This window comes from Chiloscyllium punctatum, chromosome 33 (assembly GCF_047496795.1).
Source record: "Chiloscyllium punctatum isolate Juve2018m chromosome 33, sChiPun1.3, whole genome shotgun sequence".
In the NCBI taxonomy this organism is placed as follows: Eukaryota; Metazoa; Chordata; class Chondrichthyes; order Orectolobiformes; family Hemiscylliidae; genus Chiloscyllium; species Chiloscyllium punctatum.
This window is the reverse complement of record NC_092771.1, coordinates 31889528-31912013: the sequence shown is the minus strand read 5'-3', so window position 1 is coordinate 31912013 and position 22486 is coordinate 31889528. Positions and strand designations below refer to the sequence as shown.

The window sequence follows — 22486 nt, the reverse complement described above, 5'->3', positions numbered from 1 at the left end:
TCCGAGCTGACTCTCTTACAAATTTCTCGATGTAGTTTCCTCCTGAATTGGAGAACTGTATGTAAAAATCTGTGTCTGAATTTACCTTTTTTTTTGCCAAGGGATGTATTTATGAGATGTTACTATATTGGAATAGTTAGTCAGTAACATGTATTGTATCTAATATTCAGTTAAGTTTTCTAATAAGTCAGCTATTCTAAATTTCTTTTTCTTAATTTGTATTTTAACTGTAGTGTTTAAATAAATTGTGTTTTACTTAACAGTGAGAAGTTTAACCAGTAACATCATATCTGGAACACGCAATTCACATCTACTTTTAAAATAAGAAAAAATTAGGGTCTAGTATACCTTCTCAAAATATTTTGAGGGCATTTGATCTGGTCCAAAACAGTGAAATCAATTTTCAAGAAGCTAGTCTGTTCCTTTTCCAAAGACAATTGTAACTCGTGTAACAACTTGTCAAATTATATAGTCAGCTAACCAGACTGAACTCTATGGGCTCTTTGATCTACTACATATATTGCTGTGTTGAGGCATTTTGGAGAAAGCCTTGCAAAATTAACAAAGCTTTATCGTCAAGGAGGGCTTAGAGCATGAGAACTGCACTGTACACCGGTACTAGAAATATGGTGTGTTTTTATACACTATACTTCTAATGGTGCATAAAGTACCTAAGGAAGCTATCCAAGAGATAGGACAAGCCTCTGTCCACAGACCAAGAGGGAGGGATGTAGTAATTATAGCAAAGTCAGCTAGTCAATCCTCATGGAATAAGTTCCTGATTGGATCTGATTAATAGCCCCAGTCAGGCAGCTCTGCCTGTCAAAAATGTTAAGTATTAGAGATACTGACGTTTTGGTGGTTGGCTCTGTGTGAGGCAGTACTATAGTCAAGGATGACTTGGTGATGGGATACTGGCCTTTCTGGAATTACTTTAATCGGGTCCTACTTTAGACATCGACTCAGTTAAGAAAATTTCATCAATCTTTCAAGGTAAGGCTTTATGGCAAGCTTCTGTGGTAAGCAGTGGTGTAACTGTAATCTCAGTAGTCGTATGTTTGTACTCCTCTATAAAGTTAGAATCTGTGCAGTGCAGAGCATGCTGTTTGTAGCCTTACCATCATTTATAGATTGTTAATACATGTTGTCGAGATGCAACTGAGAAGTTCCACTTTATGAAGATGAGACAAAACCCATAAAGAGTCAGCCACCAAAATGTCAGTATCTCTAATACTTAACATTTTTGATAGCCAGAGCTGCCTGATTGGATCTAATTAATAGCCCCAATCCAGGAACTTATTCCATGAGGTCCAGCTAGCTGACTTGGAGTCTGTGGACACAGGCTTGTCCTATCTCTTGGATAGCTTTCTTAGGCGTTTTAACATCATGTCAGGTTCCTCCGAGTCAAGATTAGAATGGTGCAGGAAATGCACAGCAGGTCAGGCAGTATCTGAGGAGCAGGAAAATCGACAGGAATTCCTAATGAATGGCTTTTGCCCGAAACATCGATTTTCCTGCTCCTCGGATGCTGAGTGACCTGCTGTGCTTTTCCAGCAGCATTAATCTTGACTCTAATCTCCAGCATCTGCAGTACCTACTTCTGCCAGGCTCCTCTGACTCAGCAACTGACAGAGAGAGCATGCAACACATGCTACATCATCTCTTGCACCAGTAATGCCTCAGCAGAATTTCACTTTCTTCTTCCAGCGGCAAGGACATTGAAGTGACTACTTCCATCCTCTCAATCTCTGATTGAGAACTCAACAATGTTTCACAAAGAGAGCATATCCACAGGATCTGGCAGCATTTTTGAAATTCCAAAGAGCAGGACACATTTAGCTCCTTCATCGTTTGAGAGTCCTCAGCTTTCATGTGGACACATATTTATTCAGAACCATTGCACCAACCCAAACTTTATATATCAGTCCTGACCTCAAGTTGACCACGTGATGTTATTTCCATGATTCTTACACAAAACTTCATCCCCTCTCTCAAACACTTTCTCGCAATTGCCAGAGTTTTGGGTCCAACACTGGTGTTCCTGATGCAGTTTCACCTTCCCACCAGGTCTGGAAAGATCAGACTTAACCTGACACAGAGTCTTCTACCTCTTAGTAACTCTGCCAGTACTATCTCTATACTTGACTGCTCTTTTTGCCAGGCCATTTGATGATGGGTGGTATGGACCCGTCCTTCTCTGTCAAATTCCATTCAACTCCAAGAAATAATCATATCCTCTGCTGGTAAAATCGTGGCCCTTTATCTGTGACCAACACTTCTGGTCCTCTATGTGTAGCAAACTATGTGCAACTTTTTACATCGCCCGGTGAGAGACGAATGGAGCTTATGCACGTCCAACCAGTTTGAGCAGGCTGCCTACAATGACTGAGAACATAGAACCCATGAAAGAGTCTGCATAGTCAATATGCAACTAAGTCCAGGGTTCACCCAGCCATTCTCATGAATTTGGAGGGATTTCTGTCAGCAGTTTTTGACCTTGTTGACACTTTCCCACTAATGCGATTACATCTGTGGCCACCAGACATAACCTCTAGTCAAAATCTTCATGTTGGAGACCCCTAGATGGCACTGGTAAAGCTCTGCCAGTATTTAAAAGCAACCTATGTTTGGGACAATCCCTCTTGCTCTCACAACAATATGCCATCCTCTACTGTGAGCTGGTCTCTCTCGATCCATAAAGATCCTTTTATTCCTTGATATTCCTTAGACCTTCCAGGAAGACTTCCAGATACTTAATTAGGACTTCAATCAGGCAGCAATTTTCTACTTGAAAGTTGTTGAGCCAATCTAAATGAATCTCTCACAACCAATCTCACCTCATTAAGATTGGGCCCAAGCCTGTTACTACAATCACTGGTAACTTAACTAGCTGCTTTTCATAAGAGACCGGAAGCGAAGTTGCATCTTTACAACAGTTGTAACTTAACAGTTGATCTGCAAAAGTTCTTTGGTATAGGTTCTCAGCCTAGCTGAGGTTTTGTGCAAAGTTAGGGACTGGAGTCCAGAGCAAATTTTATTAAAAACCGTTTCCGTGATCACTGATGCAGCTGTACTGGTATTGGCCCCCAGTAGAACCAGATAACTATTTAACAAGATATTTATCATAATTGGTTCTGATTTTGATGTTACTAAACAACTTTACTGTTTCAAACCAGATGTAGGTGGGCTTTCCAGGATATGGATTCTCCTGGATACTATTCTATGCGTTCTCTTACTCGATTTAGGTGTGGTAGCACCTATTTGCTTCCTTGAGTCCACATACCGACAGCAACTACAATGGCTTACCAGTCAGAATCCTGAAGAAAACATTAACTGCTTGCCGAGGCTCAGCTTTGTTTTGGAGTTTTGCTGTGGGCCAACCAAGAATCCCTCTGATCAGGTTACGTCCTGAGTGAAGTGTGCAAATACCTGCAATCAAGTGGTATGCCTGAAGCTAAGTCAGCCTGGCGAGGGATGTCCGCTTCCATCGGAATATCTTGCAACTCATATGCTCCATTTGCCACATTTTCCATTGATGAAGCCAGTTGTAGTAACTGTTTGAAATCCACTTGGGCTCAGCAAAGCGGGTGTTTTGTATGGTTACATCATTAATCCTGGCATACCAGACAGTCCTTAAGCATCTAATTAAGGGTTAAACCAAATTCACAGGCTTCCGCCAGTTGTCTTAACCTCATCAAAAATCCCAACACACAGCTTCCTCTGGTTCTTGAATTGCCAAGTAAATGAAACAGCATCTCAGAATTACAGGTGACTTGGGGGTCATTATTATTATTTAACTATGTCAGTCAATTCTTGAAATATTTTAGTATCTGGTGCCTCAGGGAAAGTTAGGCACCCAATGACAGAAAAGCTGCAGCTCCACAGGCTGTCAGGAGAATTACTTGTTTATTATCTGCCACGATGGGGTCATTTGCCCGAACAAAATAACTTATTCTTTCTGTGCATTGGACCCAGTCCTCGACAGCAGGGTCGAACAAGTCAAGTGCTTCCCAAACAAAGGTATGACGTGCAAAATACTTAGCCTGACTGTTATGAGCGAACTTCTTTGGGAACATGCTTTACTTTTGTTGCCGTTGAAATAATCCTGTCAGCAAGTCACCTCCTATTTTCACATGAACGATCCTTGACTACAGTAGTGCCTCATACAGAATCGGGTACAGATTTTTTTTTCTCTCAGCCAGGGAATCAATAACTTCAGAAGTTCTGCCATTTTGAATGAATACTGAATGAACTTTCGTATGTAGTTATATTCTACCTACTCACATTGCCAACCAAGATGACAAAAGCACAATGTTAAATTAGTATAACACTTTTGACTCGGGGTTCTTCTCTACCCTTGTGCCCTAGTATGGAAATCAATTTGCTCCTGCTTTATTTAGCTTCCTAGTAAGTGGTGACAGAATGAAACCAAGACGCTTCCCCAACTGAGATTGAAGGTTAGCCCATGATGGAAGAGATTCAGCATTAAAACAACCTCCTCCCTTCCAATTCCACCAAAGAGGTCCAACGTTTGTCACACACACAAGTTTGCCTCTCATTCCCCAAATCCCTCCCCCTTTTCTCCTTCCCTTTCACCCTGTTCCTGCTCAATACCTTCCCTTTCCTTCTCTCCTCTTTCCATTCCAAGTTTCTCCTGCCTTCCAGTCCAGCTTGACCTGAATAACACACTTAGTCTTGCCTGTATACAAACCCAGTTATGGAGTAATTGCATAAGAATAATCTAAAAATCATTCACCTGTCTCACAGTCACATTGTGGTATCTTAAGAAATCTAGTAAATTTGACATATCTGTATAATGGTGCCAAGGTCATACAAAGAACATCACACACAAACAAAAATTCAGTTTCAGACCAGACAAGTACATTGAACGAATACTTTTCACTTGCCTGCTTTCACCACAGACTTGATTTAGTAAACCTGTGTGCTTTAAAAGAGCTGCAAGGACAAATCTTGAAGCTGTATCCAACAAAGTTTCATTGCCAAGAATTGCACTGTCCCAATCTGGAAAATATATATTACAGTAATAAGTGTATTTATTAGATAGTGGCAGAAAATCCATTTAAACATGCACACATTTTGGTTGGTTTTTTTTGGGAGGGGGTCGATACAATGGCACAATGGTTAGCACTGCTGCCTCTCAGCACAGGGACCCAAGTTCAATTCCAGCGACTGTCTGTGTGGAGTTTGCACATTCTCCTAGGGTCTGTGTGGGTTTCCTGCCACAATCCAAAGATGTGAAGGTTAGGTGAATTGGCCATGCTAAATTGCTTGTAATATTCAGGAATGTGTAGGTTAGGTATAAATGCAGAGTAGTAGGGAAATGTAGAGTAGTAGGGATGAGTTACTCTTCAGAGGATCGGTATGGACTTGTTGAGCTGAAGGGCCTGTTTCTGCACTGTAGGGACTCTATGATTCAGTGCAAAAGGCAGAGGATGTTACGGTGTCGAAATAGAAACTGTCTCCAAATTGGTTATCTGTGGTGAACATTGTGATGAAAAGTCTGTGATATAAATATCATTTCAAGAGTTTAGTTTTCAAACTAGCAATACATGGGTTTAAAACATAACAAGGTCAGTAAAATATTCTGAAATAATAACCACTATGTGCCAACGATCTTTCAAATAAAAGTAGTGATGTGAATGCTGCAAATCTAAAATAAAATCACAAAATGCTGGAGAAACTCAGGTCTGACAGAATCTGTGGATCACGAAGAGTTATCATTCTGAGTAAAATGACTCTTCCTTGATATCAGACATTACTGCAATCTTATATGGAGGTAGAAAAGTAGCTTGGTGTCAAACTGAATTCCAAATCCACCATTATACTGCACTGATATCCTTCTCATTCTACTGGGGAATGTACTGTAAAAGCATCAAGAAGAAAGACGTGTACACAGCCTACATTGATGGCCATGAAACTATTAATTGTGGCAAAAATTCATCTGATTCACTAACGTCCTTCAGGGAAGGATGGACATCACCCTTACCAGGTCTCCCTAACTCTTAACTGCTGTGTCGATGCTGCTGCTTTAATAAGGTTTTGTTGTCCTTGGGTGTTTTTCCAGAGAAGTCATAAAGTCAGGGTTTCTAATAGGTCTGGGTTTATCTACTTCAGAATGCTTTTAAATCTTTGTTTTAAAACACTTGGACAATGAAAGGGGAATGGTCAGTTCTCCCAGTTCAGGGTTTGGTTTGATTTTAGCAGTCTGGCTGTTTTGTTTGCAGCTGCTGGTCAAGTTTTAGCTGGGAACTCAGAAAACTGCAGGGGACGCAAAGAAGCAGTTCCAAGTTGATCCTCTCTCTATCTGACATCTTTCCTGTAAGAACCTATTTGTTATTTTTTTTGCTGAAAATGTGTTGCTGGAAAAGTGCAGCAGGTCAGGCAGCATCCAAACAGCAGGAGAATCGATGTTTCAGACATCAGCCCTTCTTCAGGCTCATGCCCGAAACGTCGATTCTCCTGCTCCTTGGATGCTGCCTGACCTGCTGCGCTTTTCCAGCAACACATTTTCAGCTCTGATCTCCAGCATCTGCAGTCCTCACTTTCTCCTCTGATAATTATTTTTGCCAAGGGCGTGTTTATGGGAATGTTCTAAGCACTTAGAACAGTATCATTAAGATGGTCCTCATGTCGGTTGGTTTTTCAAATAGTTATGTTATCCTAAATTTGGTTTTCTTTTATTCATGTGTAAATACATTACTTTATTCAAAACTGAGTGGGTGGGTCAGCCATGTCACTCCTGGAATATCCACTTTACACCTGCTTAAAACAATTACAAAGGTTAGGGTCTGGGCTAACTTCTTGAAATGTTTTGAGGGGGTCTGGCCTGGTCCATAGAACTGACCACTGGAATGGCCAAGCAAACTACTTAGTTCAAAGGGTAACAAATGCTGGCCTCGTCAGTAACACCCACATCCTTTGGAAGCAGAAATAAAGAAAATCATTCCAAACAAATGGGCAGCACAGTGGCACACTGGTTAGCACTGCTGCCTCACAGCGCCAGAGACCCGGGTTTAATTCCCGCCTCAGGCAACTGTCTGTGTGGAGTTTGCACAGTCTCCCCGTGTATGCGTGGGTTTCCTCCAGTTTCCTCCCACAGTCCAAACATGTGCAGGTTAGGTGAATTGTCCGTAGTGTTAGGTGAAGGGGTAAATGTAGGGGAATAGGTCTGGGTGGGTTGCTCTTCGGAGGGTCAGTGTGAACTTGTTGGGCTGAAGGGCCTGTTTCCACACTATAAGAAATCTGTAAATCTGTAAAAACAAATGCCACAGCATCTCACCCACAGCAAAACAATGGAAATGGAGGGCAGGTAAAAGAGGAATGAATTAAAATGGAATGAATTAAAATGGGCAGGCAAAGTGGTGAAGAAGTCAGACAACAGGCCACCTTTCAAGTACCACAGACTGAGGCAGGCAAGGGGAAATGAGGGAGAAAGAAAAATCACATTGTTGATTTCAGTGGTCCTGAAACTAATCAACAATCTACAACCTTCCTCAGGAGGAGGTAAATTGCAACTGAATGCTCTGGTTGCGGCCTGTTTTTATAGAATTGTTCTTTGGTCATGATGCTGGCAATTCTGAGTATTTTTCGATGGACCAACTTTTCTCACATTGCTTTGACCTTCATTGTGAGTTCTCAGGAAACAAAATACAGCACTGTGCTCAAGATCTGAATTCAGAATGTCTTTGAACTTCTCCTAAAAACTTCCAACTCCTGGTTTAAAAATTCCTATTTTAATAAACAAAAGATGAAGGGTCTATGGATGCTGGAAATCAGAAACAAAATGAATCGCTGGAAAAACTCAGCATGTTTGGCAGCATCTGTGGAAGGAAAGTAGACTTAACATAATAGGTTCAATAACATTCCTTCAGAACGGAATATAGCTAGGAAAAAGTTGGTATAAATGCTGATGATGGGAAGGAGACTGATAGAGGGTAAAAGTATGTGGGATCCAGGGTAACTGTCAAGTTGGATCCAAAATTAGTCTAGTGGTAGAAGACAAAGGATGGCAACTGAACCTGTTTATGAGACTAGAGACCAGTGGTGCACCACAGAAATCGGTGCTGGATCTATCATTGTTTATAACATATAGAAAAGATGTGGTGGGGGAGGAGAGGAGAAGAGAGAAATATCGAGAAGAGGGCATGATAAAGAAGCTTGCAGATACTTTTTTCTTCACTTGAGATATTGGTGTCATTGGATAGGCCTAGTCCTGACCTTATGATGGAGGGAAGGTTGGTCCTAGGACACTACCCTGAGGAATTCCTTCAGCGATCTCCTGAAGCTGAGATGACTGACCTCTAACAACTAACTCCTTCTTCTGTGCAAAGTCTGACCCCAAACAGCAAAGAGTTTTCACCCAGTTCCCATTGACTACAGTTTTGCTATATTGATGCCATACTCAGTCCAGTGCAAATTCAAGGGAGCACTGGAGAAGGCCAAGATGAATGATCTTCTGGATTATCTTGATGGATTATCTTAATTATTTGATTGGTCCTTGAGGAAGCATAACGTTGCAGGGTAGCGACTGGATGAATAGAAAGCAACTATTCCATTTACTTTTAGGGTTAATGACAAGGGAGCATCATTAAGGCGAAAGACTAGAGGTTCGGCAGCATGGGGACCCTGGTTCGATTCCAGCCTTGGGTAAGTCTGTGTAAGGTTTGCCTGTTCTCAGTGTCTACGTGGATTCCCATTTGGTGCTCCAACTTCCTCCCACAGTACGGAGATGTGCAGGTTAGATGGATTACGCTTGCTAAATTGCCCTGCAGTGTCCAGGGATGTGCAGTGTAGGTGGATCAGCACAGTAAATCTCTGGTTATGGTGTTGAGTCCAGCTAGTCTGGAGGGAATGCTGTTTGGATGGTTGATGCAGTCTCAAAGGGCTGAATTTTTTCTTACTTACTACATTCTGTGATTAATAATCACCTAACCTTAGTATCTTAAGTTGAGGCGCAAACAAGACTACACACTTACTCTCACGCACTCACACACTCTCACACACACACACTCTTTTCTGCAAAATAAAAACCTTTGTCTCATGCTTTGTTTGCTTTTTTTCATTTGTTCATGGCATGTTGGTTTCACTGTCTGGACCAGCATTTATTGTTCATCCCTAAATATTCTCAAGGAGTTGATGGTGCGCTGCCGTTTTAAACACTGCAGTCCCTGGCATGTAAAGACAACCACACTGCCAGTGGGAAGGGAATTCCAGGATTATGACCCAATGAAAATGTTTCCAAGTCAGGCTAGAGTTTGACTTGGAGTGGATTTTCAGATGATTGTAAAGACGAGAATGAGTTTTCTCTGATGCCTGACATTCTAACTTCCTGGGTCAGACTTGCTAGCGTCAAGTTCAAACTCAAAAAGCTCTGAATGGCATCTTGACATTTACGGTCAAGATTACCATATAAAAGCCATTAAATGTTAATGATTCCGTATTTCCCAAGAACTGGATTCAAAATCTTGGTCCAAATTAGAAGAAACACTTTTCCTTTTGTGGCACTGTGGCTAGCATTGGTACCTCACAACGCCAAGGACCTGGGTTCAATTCTGCCATTGGCAACGATCTGTGTGGAGTTTGAACATTCTCAGTGTCTGCATGGATCTCCTCCGGGTGCTCAGGTTTTCTTCCACAGTCCAATGATTTGCAGATTAGGTACACTGGCCATATCGAATTGCCCACAGTGTCCAGGTACGTGCAGGCTAGGTGGATTAGTCATGGGAAATGCAGACTTGCAAAGATAGGGTGGGTTTGGGTCAGATGTTTTCAGATGGTCAATGTGGACTCGATGGGTTGAATGGCCTGCTTCCACATTGTGGGCATTCTATGCTATAATTTCCCTTGTTCTGAAATCTCCTCCAGTTTCATTTAGGACTGAGAAATTAAACTGCATTTATTTCAATGCAAGAAGCCCAACAGGTATGGCATATGAATTCAGGATGGAAACATGGGACTGGAATATCATAGCAATTAGAGACGCAGTTCCGGAATGGACAGAACTGGCAGCTTAATGTTCCACAGATTAGATAAGACTGCCGGGGGAGGGGGGAATAGAGGAGGGAGATTGGTATTTTCAATTAGAGACAATGTTACGGATATAATTAGAAAGGATTGTCCTGCGAATACATCCAGGTAAAATATTTGAGTGGAATTGAGAAATAAGAGAAATTGGGACGGCATGGTGGCTCGGTGGTTAGCACTGCTGCCTCACAGTTTGCACATTCTGCCCATGTCTGCATGAGTTTTCTCCAGGTGCTCCGGTTTCCTCCCACTGTCCAAAACATGTGCAGGTCAGGTGAATTGGCCATGCTAAATTGCCCACAGTGTTAAGTGCATTAGTCAGAGGGAAATGGGTCTGGGTGGGTTACTCTTCAGAGGGTCAGTATGGACTTGTTGGGCCGTAGGGCCTGTTTGCACATTGCAGGGAATCTAAAAAAAGGTATAATCACCTTTTTTGGGATTGTACTATAGACTCCCCGAATAGTCATCAGGAAATTGAGAAACAACTTTGTTCAGAGATCTCAGTTACCTGTAAGAATAATAGGGTAATTATAGTAGAAGATTTTAACTTTCCAAATATAGATTGGGACTGGATGGAGAGGAATTTGCTAAGTACGCACAAAAAAAGTTTCTCACTCAGTATGTGGATGTACCTACCACAGAAAGTGCTAAACTTGACCTACTCTTGGGAAATAAGGCAGGGCAAGTGACTGAGGTGTCAGTGTGGGAGCACTTTGGGGCCAGCGACCATAATTCTATTAGTTTTAAAATAGTGATGAAAAAGGATAGGCCAGATCTAAAATTTAAAGATCTGAATTGGAGGAAGGTCAATTTTGATGGTACTAAACAAGAACTTTCAAAAGTTGATTTGGGGTGGATGTTTGCATGTAAAAGGACAGCTAGAACATGGAAAGCCTTCAAAAATGAGTCCAGAGACAATACAGAGCAAGGGTAAGGCTGGGTGACCAAAGAAATTGATGTTTTGGTCAAAAATAAGAAGGAAGCATCTGTCAGGTATCGACAGCAGGGACTGAGTGAATCTTGTGAACAGTATAAAGGCAGTACAAATAACTAAAAGGGAAATCAGGAGGGCAGAAATGGGGACATGAGAGCTTTGGGAAATAAGGCCAAGGAGCATCTACAGATACATTAAGGACAAAAGGGTAACTAGGGAGAGAATAGGGCCCCTCAAAGATCAGCAAGGCAGTCTATGCGTGCAACTGCAGGAAATGAGGAAAGATACTAAACAAGTATTTCACAAGAGTGTTTACTGTGGAGGAGGATATGGAAGATAGAGAACATGGGGAAATAAATAGCAACATTTTGAAAAATGTCCATATTACAGAGGTGTTCGTACTGGACGTCTTAAAACGCATAAAGGTAGATAAATCCCCACACTTGATCAGGCGTATCCTAGAACTCTGTGGGAAGCTAAGCAAGTGATTGCTGGGCCCCTTGCTGAGATATTTGTACCATCAATAGCCACAGGTGAGGTATCAGAAGACTGGTGGTTGACTAATGGGAAACGATTACTTAAGAAATATGGTAAGGAAAAGCTAGGGAACCATAGACCAGTGAGCCTGACATCAGTGTTTTTGAAGAGTAGATTGTTGGAGGGAATCCTGAGGGTCAGAATTTGTGTGTATTTGGAAAGACAAAAGGACTTATTTCTGATAGTCAATGTGGCCCTGTGCATTAGAAATCATGTCTCACCAATTCCATTGAAGTTTTTGAAGAAGTGATGAAGAGGATTGATGAGGACAGAGCAGTGGGTGTGCTTTATGTGGACTTCAGTCAGGCATTCGACAAGGTTCCTCAATGTCGCTCAAAAGTGAGATCACGTGAAATAGAGGGAGAACTTGCCATTTGGATATAGAACTGGCTCGAAGGTAGAAGACAGATGGTGATGGTGGAGGGTTGCTTTTCAGACTGGAGGCCCGTGACCAGTGGTGTGCCACAAGGTTTGGTGTTGGGTCCACTGCTTTTCGTCATTTATACAAATGATTTAAATGTGAACATAAAAGGTATGTTTATTAAGTTTGCTGATGACACCAAAATTGAAGCTGCAGTGGACAATGAAGAAGGTTGCTGATGAAGGGCTCGTGCCTGAAATGTTGATTCTCCTGCTCCTCGGATGCTGCCTAGCCTGCTGTGGTTTTCCTGCACCACACTCGACAGTGAAGAAGGTTACCTCAGAATACAATCAGATGGGCCAATGGGAGTGGCAGATGGAGTTGAATTTAGACAAACATGAGGTATAGCATTTTGGAAAGGCAAATCAGGGCAGGACTTATACACTTAATGGTAAAGTCCTGGGGAGTGTTGCTAAACAAAGAGACCTTGGAGTGCAGGTTCATAATTCCTTGAAAGTGGAGTCACAGGTGGACAGGATAGCGAAGAAGGCATTTGGTATGCTTTCCTTTACTGGTCAGTGCATTGAGTAAAGGAGTTGGGAGGTCATGTTGCAGCTGTATAGGGCATTGGTTAGGCCATATTTGGAATACTGCATGCAATTCTGTGATCCCTGCTATAGGAAGGATGTTGTGAAACTTGAAAAGGTTTACAAGATTTTGACAGGGTTGGAACGTTTGAACTATAGGGAGAGCCTGAATAAGCTGGGGTTACTTTTTCTGGAGCATCGGAGGCTGAGAGGTAACCTTAGAGGTTTATAAAATTATTAGGGGCTTGGATAGGGCGAATAGCCAAGGTCTTTTCCCTGGGTTGGAGGAGTCCAAAACTAGGTTTAAAGTGAGAGGGGCAAGATTTAAAAGGGACCTGAGAGGCAACCTTTTCTTGCAGATGGTGATGGAATGAGCTGCCAGAGGAAATGGTGGAGGTTGGTTAAATTACAACATTCAAAAGGCATCTGGATGGGTATATGAACAGGAAGGGTTTTGGGGGAATATGGGCTAAATGCTGGCAAATGGGATTAGCTTAATCTGGTCAGCATGGACAAGTTGGACTGAAGGGTCTGTTTCTACGGTGTAGAGTTCTATGACTTTATTTATCTATTTCCTTTGGCCCACACATTGTAGCATCCCATTCATTCCACATGAGTTTCATTTCATCAATTCTAACCTTCTAGAATTTTAACCCTACACCTCTTCCCCCATTCCTCACTACTTTTGATCCTCATTGTCCATCCACTACCTTTCATTGTCCCACCCCAACTTCTGTTTGTCCTGTCACCCCTCACTGCTCTTTTTATGTCCCATCCCTCACTTCCCTTTTATTCTGCCTACCCTCCCTATCTCTCGTCCCTCCTGTACCGGGTGATAGAAGTAAAAACCCTTATAATATTTTAGGGGTATTTAGATGTACTCTTGTAATGCCAAGGCCTGGAAAAGGGATCAGAATAATTAGGTCGATATAATGTGCATTTTTCTGTGCTGTAGCTGTCTATGGTACTGGAACTAACCCTTCATAACTCTTATCTCTCACTATCCCCTTGCCACCCATTGCTCACCACTGGGCCCCACTGTCCCTCACTACTCATTTCTTTCCCTCATGAACATTTGCGCTCCTACCCTTGTTACCTTTTCACTCCATCCCTCACTACACCTTGAATTCCCCTAACCTTTCCATTGCTCACCATTCATTGCCCCCACTGTCTGTTGTTATAGCTTGCTTGCTCCAGTACCTCACTACTGTTCTGAGGAAGGGTCACTGGACCTAAAATGCTAACTCTGATTTCTCTCCACAGATGCTGTCAGACCAACCAAGCTTTTCTAGTAATTTCTGCTTTTGCTTCTGATCTCCAGCATTCGCAATTCTTTCTGTTTCTTTTTTAAACTATGTTCTGGGCACACCTTCAACAGTACAGCATTGTCGCCATCTTGATTACTTTATTATTTTTCCTGCCAGTGCCTGTCAGATACACATTTAAATTACACAGAAAAGGTGGACCCACCTACCTTTGCTGACAGCATAGTCCTGCATTTTGAGCCACAGAACATTGACAGGTTCTTTAGTCGAGCCCAAAGCCAGATCAACAAGCATAATATTCTCGGCACCAAGGCTATATTCAAAAGGTTTCTGTTCTTCATTTCCAGACAGTGCAACTTCCAGCAGAGAGCTCATGCATTTATCTGCATCACAAACAGTCTTTTTTTGACTATCCACATATCCATTAAACTTAGGATTTAAAAATATTTTAAACACATTGGGTGAAATAATAAAATACGCAAATACCATCAAGCCCATTTTAATACGTGACCTTTGTCATCAGAATTAATTTGTCTCATCATAAAATCTATTGTAGTTATCTGTACAGGTTCTGTTTACTTTCACAAGAACAATTTGAAGTTGCACCTGCACACACTTTATTGAAGACAGTGATTTCCTGGCATTTGTGTGGCACAAATGTATCTTGCCAATTGTCAGGCGAAGCTTGGATATTGTTTAATTCTTGCCACTTTTGGAAATGGACTGCTTCAATATCGATGGAGTTGCAAATTCTGAGAATATCCCCACTTTTGACCTGATGGAGGGAAGGTCACTGATGAAATAAATTAAGCATAGGAGGAACGCAGATATTAAATCATTAAGTGGGATGGAATACTCCCCACATATCTCAATAAATGCTGCTCCATCAACACTCAAAAGCTTGACGCGATCCAGGACAATGCAGCCTGCTGATTTGGCACCACATCCACAAACATTTTGTCATTCTGCCACTGACACTAAGTAGCAGCAGTGTGTACTATCTACAAGATGCATTGCAGAAAATCACCAAGGCTCCTTAGACAGCACCTTCCAAACCCATGACCACTTCCATCGAGAAAGAAAAGGGTAGCAGATAATTGGCAACAGTGTCACCTGCAGGTTCCCCTCCAAACTACTCACCATCCTTTGAAGTATCTAATCATTCCTTCGTTGCTGGGTAAAATTTCTAAACTTAAAACATAGAACATTAGAGCGCAGTACAGGTCCTTCGGCCCTCGATGTTGCACCGACCTATGGACTCAATCCGAAGCCTATCTAACTTGAACTATTCCATTTTCACCCATATACCTATCCAATGCCCTTAATGTCAGCAAGTCTACTACTGTTGCAGGCAGGCCGTTCCATGTCACTTCTACTCTGAGTAAAGGAACTACCCCTCATATCTGTCCTAAATCTATCACCCCTCAATATAAAGCTATGTCCCCTCATGTTAGCCTTCACCATCTGAGGTGAAAATGTGTTGCTGGAAAAGTGCAGCAGGTCAGGCAGCATCCAAGGAGCAGGAGAATCTACGTTTCAGACATCAGGCCTTCTTCAGGAATGAAGAAGGGCTCATGCCTGAAACGTCGATTCTCCTGTTCCTTGGATGCTGCCTGACCTGCTGCGCTTTTCCAGCTACACATTTTCAGCTCTGATCTCCAGCATCTGCAGTCCTCACTTTCTCCTCTTCACCATCTGAGGAAAAAGGCTCTCACTGTCCAACCTATCTAATCCTCTGATTATCTTATACGTCTTGATTAAGTAACCTCCCAACCTTCTTATCTTTGACAAAAACAACCTCAGGTCCCTCTGCCTTTCCTCATAAGACCTTCCCTCCATACCAGGCAACACCCGAGTCAATCTCCTCTGAACCCTTTCCAAAGCTTCCACATCCTTACTATAATGCGGTGATCAGAACTGCACGCAATACTCCAGGTGCCGCCTTACGAGTGTCTTGTACAACTGAAGTATAACCTCATGGCTCCAAAACTCAATCCCCTAGCAATAAACTCCAAGACAACATATGCCTTCTTAACAACCTATCAACCTGGGTGGCAACTTTCAGGGATTTATGCACCTGGACACCGAGATCTCTCTGTTAATCTATACTGCCAAGAATCTTACCATTAGCCCAGGACTCTGCATTCCTGATGTTTCTTCCGAAGTGAACTACCTCACACCTTTCCGCATTAAACTCCATTTGCCACTTCTCAGCACAGCTCTGCACCTTATCTACGTCCTTCTGCAACCCACAATATCCTTAGGCATTATCCAAAACTCGGTCTGCCTTAGTGTCATCTGCAAATTTACTTACCCATCCTTCTACACCCACATCCAGATCACATAAAAATGACTAACAGCAGTGGTCCCAAAACAGATCCTTGTGGCACACCACTGGTAATGGCGTTCCAGGATGAACATTTCCCATCAACCACCACCCTCTGTCTTCCTTCAGCTAGCCAACTTCTGATTCAAACCACTAAATTACCTTCAATCCCGAAACTCCTTATTTTGTGCATTAGCTTACCTTGTGGAACCTTATCAAACACTTTACTGAAGTCCATTTACACCAGATCAACTTCTTACCTTCACCCACCTGTTTGGTCACCTTCTCGAAGAACTCAATAAGGTTAGTGAGGCACGACCTACCCTTCACAAAACCATGTTGACTATTCCCTAATCAACTTTCTCCTTTCCAGATGAACATAAATCCAATCTCTTATAACCTTTTCCAACACCTTACAATGAAAGTAAGGCTCAGTGGCCTACAATTACCAGGGTTGACTCGACTGCCCTTCTTAAATAAGGGAGCAACATTTGCTGTTGACCAGTCTTCTGGTACCACTCCTGTCGACAATGACGACATAAAGATCGAAGTCAAAGGCTCGGCAATCTCCTCCCTGGCTTCCCAGAGAATCAAGGATAAATCCCATCCTGCCCCAGGGTATTATCTAATTTCAGTCCTTCCAAAATTGCTAAAACCTCCTCTTTGTCAACCTCAATCACATCCAATCTTATAGCCTGTATCTCCTTATTCTCAGTAGCACTGCCTTTTTCCAATGTGAATACCTACGAAAAGTATTCATTAAGCGCTTCCTTGATGTCCTGAAATTCCACATACGACTTTGCTCTACTACCTTTGATTGGCCCTAATCTTACAATAGACATTCTTTTATCCCTGATACGCCTACAGAAGGCCTTCGGGTTTTCTTTGATCCTATCTGCCAACAAAGTCTCATGTCCCCTGCTGGCTCTTCTTCGCCCTCCTTTAGATCTTTTCTAGCTAACTTATAACTCTCAAGCCCCACTGTGTCTACCACTGTGCTGCCATTTCTGCTGGGTCTGGATGGTAATGATGGTATCTAGGGTGTTATCCAAGGTATGATTCTGTAAGAACGACAAGTTGTTGCTTGACTAGTCTGTGAGACATCTCTCCCAATTTCGGCACAAGGCCCCAGCTGTTGATAAGGAGGTCTTTTCATGGTCGACAGGGCTGTTTGTGTTTTTGCCGTTGTATTTTCTGGATCCAAGGTCGATGCTAAGTAGTCCATCCGGTTTCATTTCTTTGTTGTAACTTTCTCGTGATTGATATAACTGAGTGGTTTGCTAGGCAATTTCAGAGGGCAGTTGAGAGTCAACCACATTGCTATGGGTCCAGAGTCACAAGTAGACCAGACTAGGGAAGGATGGCAGATTTGCTTCCCTGAAGGATATTAGTGAATCAGCTGGATTTTTCTTACAATTGACAATGGTTTCACGGCCAATCGACCCTTAAATTCAGATTTTTAAAATTGAATTCAAATTTCTCCAGCTGCCATGGCGGGATTCAAACCCACCACGGTGGCTCAGTGGTTCGCACTGCTGCTTCACAGTACCAGCGGCCCTGGTTCAATTCCAGCCTGTCTAAGACTGTTTGTGTGGAGTTTGCACGTTCTCTCCGTGTCTGCATGGGGGTACTCCGGTTTCCTCCCACAGTCCAAAGATGTGCAGGTCAGGTGAATTGGCCACACTCAATTGTCCATAGTGTTAGGTGCATTAGTCAGAGGGAAATGGGTCTGGGTGGGTTACTCTTTGGAGGGTTGGTGTGGACTGGTTGGGCCGAAGGGCCTACTTCCACACTGTAGGGAATCTAAAAAAACCCAGGTGCCCAGAACATTATTCTGGGTTTCTGAATTAATAGTTGAGCAATAATACCACTGGGCCATTGCCTCCACAAATATCCAAGGATATACATCATATCAAAAAGACAGGCAGGTGGGCTGAGGTGGTGGGGTTGCCTGTTTCGTAAAAAATGAAATCAAATCAAAAGTAATAAACAAACCAGGGTCAGATGATGTAGAATCTGTGTGGGTAGAGTTGAGGATGCCCAAAGGTAAGGAGACATAATGCAAGTTATCTATAGGCCTCCAAACAGTAGTCAGGATTGGAGGCATAAGATACACCGAGAGATAGAAGAAGTGGGTAAGAAAGGCAAGGTTACTGTGATCATGGGGGATTTCAATATCCAGGTGGATTGGCAGTGGATTACAAGAAAAGGAATTTGCAGAATTTCTACGAGATGGCTTTTTAGAGCAGGAGCCCACCAGGGAACAGGCAATATTGGATTTATTGTTGTGCTAAGAGGCATTCCTGATGAAGGGCTTATATACGCAACGCCGATTTTCCTGCTCCACGGATGCTGCCTGACCTGCTGTGCTCTTCCAACACCACAGTCTCGACTCTACCTGTGCAATGAGGCAGATTTGATAAGGGAGCTTAAGGTGAAGGCAGTGACCATAATATTGAGAAGAAGTAGATGTAATCAGTATTACAGTGAAATAAAGGCAACTACAGAGGCATGAGGAAGGAGCTGACCAGAATCAACTGGGAGAGAAGCCTACCAGGAAAGACAGTGGAACAGAAATGGCAGGAATTTCTGGGAATACTTTGAGAGAGGCAGCAAAAATTCATCTCAACGAAAAAGCATACTAAAGACGTGAAGACTTGGGAACTTGAGGAAATTCATGGTCAGATCTTGGGGACAGTCCATTTCACAGTACAGGTGATGTTTGATATATTCAAATGTATGAACGTGAATAAAGTTAGTCCCGGTCAGATATATCCAAGAACACTGCAAGACGCAGGAGAAGAAATTACGGGGGTTCTGTCTGATATTTTTGCGTCATTGTTAGATATGGATAAAATCCTGGAAGACTGGAGGGTTGCAAACATTGTGCCTTTATTCAAGAAGGGCTACTAAGAAAAACCTGGGAACTGTAGATCAGTAGGCCTATCATCTGTGGTGGGTAAGTTATTTGAGAAGATCCTGAGAGATAAGATGTACATGCAGTTGAAAATACAAAGCTTGATTGGGAATAGTCAGAATGGCCCTGTGCATGGGAGGCCATACCTCACAAATTTGTTAGAATTCTTTGATGAAGTGACCAGCAAGGTTTTTAGATTAGATTAGATTACTTACAGTGTGGAAACAGGCCCTTCGGCCCAACAAGTCCACACCGCCCCGCCGAAGCGTAACCCACCCATACATCTACCCCTTACCGAACACTACGGACAATTTAGCATGGCCAATTCACCTGGCCTGCACATCTTTGGACTGTGGGAGGAAACCGGAGCACCCGGAGGAAACCCACACAGACACGGGGAGAATGTGCAAACTCCACACAGTCAGTCGCCTGAGGCAGGAATCGAACTCAGGCGCTGTGAGGCAGCAGTGCTAACCACTGTGCCACCGTGCCGCCACCGGTTAATGAGGGCAGGGCAGTAAACATTGTCTATATGGATTTCAGTAAGGCCTTTGATAAGGTTCCACATGGTAGGCTGCTCTGGAGGTTAGATCATATAGAATCCAGGGGAAAGTGGCAAATTGGATACACAATTGGCTTGATGGTAGGAAGCAGAGGGTAATAGCAGAAGGATGCTTGACGGACTGGAGGCCTGTGACTAGTGGAGTGCCTCAGGTGTCGGTGCTGGGCCCATTGCTGTTTGTGATGTATATCAATGATTTGGATGATTGTGTACAAGGCATGATTATACTAAGTCTGCAGATGACACTAAAGTAGCATGCATTGTGGAGAGTGAGGAAGGCTATCAAAAACTGCAGTCGGACCTCGCTCAGCTGGGGAACTGAGCCAAGAAATGCAAATGGAGTTAAATGTACATAAATGTGATGTCTTGCATTTTGGACCGTCAAATCAAGATAAGAGTTTCATTGCGAATGGTAAGGTCTTAAGTAATGTAGTGGAACACAGAGACCTTGGAATTCAGGAGAACAGTTCTCCAAAAGTGAAGTTACAGGTAGACAGGGCAGTGAAGAAGGCTTTTAGATCACTGGCCTTCATCAGTCAGGGCACTGAATATAGATGTTGGGATGTTGTAATTGTGCAGGACATTGGTGAGCCTTGGAGTATTGTGTTCATAAAGGAAGGATGTTATTGAACTGGAAAGAGTGCAGAAGAAATTTAAAAGGATGTTGCCAGGACTGAGAGGTCGGAGTTACAGGGAGAGGTTGAACAAGCTAGAATTTTTCTCTTTAGAGTGTAGGAGACGGGAGGAAATCTTAAAGAAGTGTATAAGACCTTGAGAGGCATGGATAGGGTGAATGCACTCAGTCTTTCTTCCAGGGTTGGGGACTCGCAGAGTAGAGGGCATCAGTTTAAGGTTAGAGGGCAAAGAATAAAAGGGAACCTGATAGGGCAACATTTTTACACAGAGGGTGGTACGCATAAGCAATGAGCTGCCAGCGGAAGTGGTTGTGGTGTGTGCACATTAACACATTTAAAAGACATTTGGGTAAATACATGCATAGGAAAGGTTTATGGGCCAAGTGCAGGGAAATGGGGTTCGCATTGATGGAGGACTCCATAACTCTCTGACTCTAAAGGGAGGATGGCTGACCAGGGAAGTCAGATACAACATAAAATCAAAAGAGAAAGCATATAATGTAGCAAAAGACAATGGGAAGCCAGAGGATTAGGAAACCTACAAAAACAAATAGAGGACAATGAAAAAAGAAATAAGGAGGGAGAAGATTAAATATGAGGGTAAGCTAGCTGGTAGTATTAGGAAAGATCACAAGAATTTCTTTGATATAGAAAGGGCAAAAGAGAGGCAAAAGTGGACATGAGACAGCTGGCAAAAGATGAAGAAGTTGTAATGGGGAGCAAAGAAATAGCTGAGGAATTAAATAAAAGCACTTTGTGTCAGTCTTCATGGTGGAAGACATGAGCAATATCCCAAAAATTCACAACTATCTGATGAAAGAGCAACTGTCCGAAAGCTAGTGCTTCAAAATAAACCTGTTGGACTAGAACCTAGTGTTGTGTGACTTTTGACTTTGTACACTCCACTCCAACACTGGCACCTCCAAACCAAAAATTCAAGAGAGTCAAGGGGGCAGAGATGAGAACCAAGAAGAAGGTGCAAGAAAAATTGAAATGTCTGAAAGTGGATAAATCGCCTGGATCAGATGGGCTATACCCTAGAGTTCTGAAGGAGATAGCTGAAGAGATAGTGGAGGCTTTAATAGCGATCTTTCAGATATCATGGGAATCAGCGAGCATTCAAGAGGCCTGGAAAATCACAAAGATAAACGGGGGGGGGGGCGGGGGTTAAGAAGAGACCAAGGCAAAAGATGGGAACTTACAGGCTGATTAGCCTAACCCCCAGTCATTGGTAAGACTTTGCAGTTCATTGTGAAGAATGAGATTTCTAAATACTTGGTAGTGCATGGTGAAATAGGGCAAACTCAGCACGGTTTCATCAAGGTGAGGTCATGCCTAACAAATTTGCTAGAATTCTTTGAGGAAGTAACGAGCAGATTAGACCAAGGAGAACCAATGGAAGTTCGCTATCTGGACTTCCAGAAGGCCTCTGGTAAGGTGCTGCACAAGAAGCTGCTGAATAAAATCAGGGCCCATGGTGTGACAGGCAAGCTACTAGCATGGACAGAAGATTTGCTGTCTGGCATAAGGCAAAGAGTGGGGATAAAACAGTCCTTCTCAAGATGGAAGCCAGTGACTAGTGGTGATCCACAAGTGTCAGTGTTGGAACAACTTTTCCCTTTATACATTAATGATATAGACAAAGGAACTGAAGGCATTCTGGCTAAGTTTGCAGATGATACAAAGATAGGTGGACAGGCAGGTAGTATTGAGGCGGCGGGGAGGCTGCAAAAATGTTCAGACAGGTTAGGAGTGTGGGCAAAGACGTGGTAGATGAAATACAATGTGAGAAAGCGTGAGGTCATGCACTTTGGCAGAAAGAATAGACACATGGACTATTTTGTAAATGGGGAGAAAACTCAGCAATTGGAAGTGCAAAAGAACTTGAGAGCCCTGGTCCAGGTTTCTCTTAAGGTAAGCTTGCAGGTTGAGTCACTCATTAGGAAGGCAAATACAATGTTGTCATTCATTTCGAGAGGATGAGAATATAAAAGCAGGAGGCTTTGAGAGGCTCTGGTCAGACCAAATTTAAGGTACTTTGAGCAAATTTGAGTTTCAAACCTGAGGAAAGATGTATTGGTCTTTGAGTAGGTTGAGAGGAGATTCATGAGAATGATCCCAAGAATGAAGACTAATGAGGAATGTTTGAAGAATCTGGGACTAAACTCGATTGAGTTTATCAAGGATCTGGGGGGGATCTGATTGAAACTTACAGAATACTGAACAGCCTGGACAGAGTGGATGTTGGGGAGATGTTTTCAGTGGCAGGAGAGTCGAGAACCAAGTGCACAGTCTTAGAGTAAAGGGAAGGCCCTTTC

At 42.8% G+C, this 22486-nt stretch overlaps 1 protein-coding gene across 8 annotated transcripts in view; it reads right to left on the bottom strand.

Annotated features, from left to right (window-relative positions):
- Positions 1-22486, bottom strand: part of herc1 (HECT and RLD domain containing E3 ubiquitin protein ligase family member 1) — a 466732-nt gene that overhangs the window by 311509 nt on the left and 132737 nt on the right. For 7 of the 8 annotated variants that reach the window (XM_072553323.1, XM_072553316.1, XM_072553320.1 and 4 more), the window contains exons 19-20: positions 13938-14111; positions 4908-5022 (exon numbers count right to left, since the gene is read on the bottom strand). In XM_072553323.1, the coding sequence (XP_072409424.1) occupies positions 4908-5022; positions 13938-14111 (289 nt within the window). The remainder of the gene's footprint in view (positions 1-4907; positions 5023-13937; positions 14112-22486) is intronic. The other variant, XM_072553322.1, reaches the window with a different exon arrangement.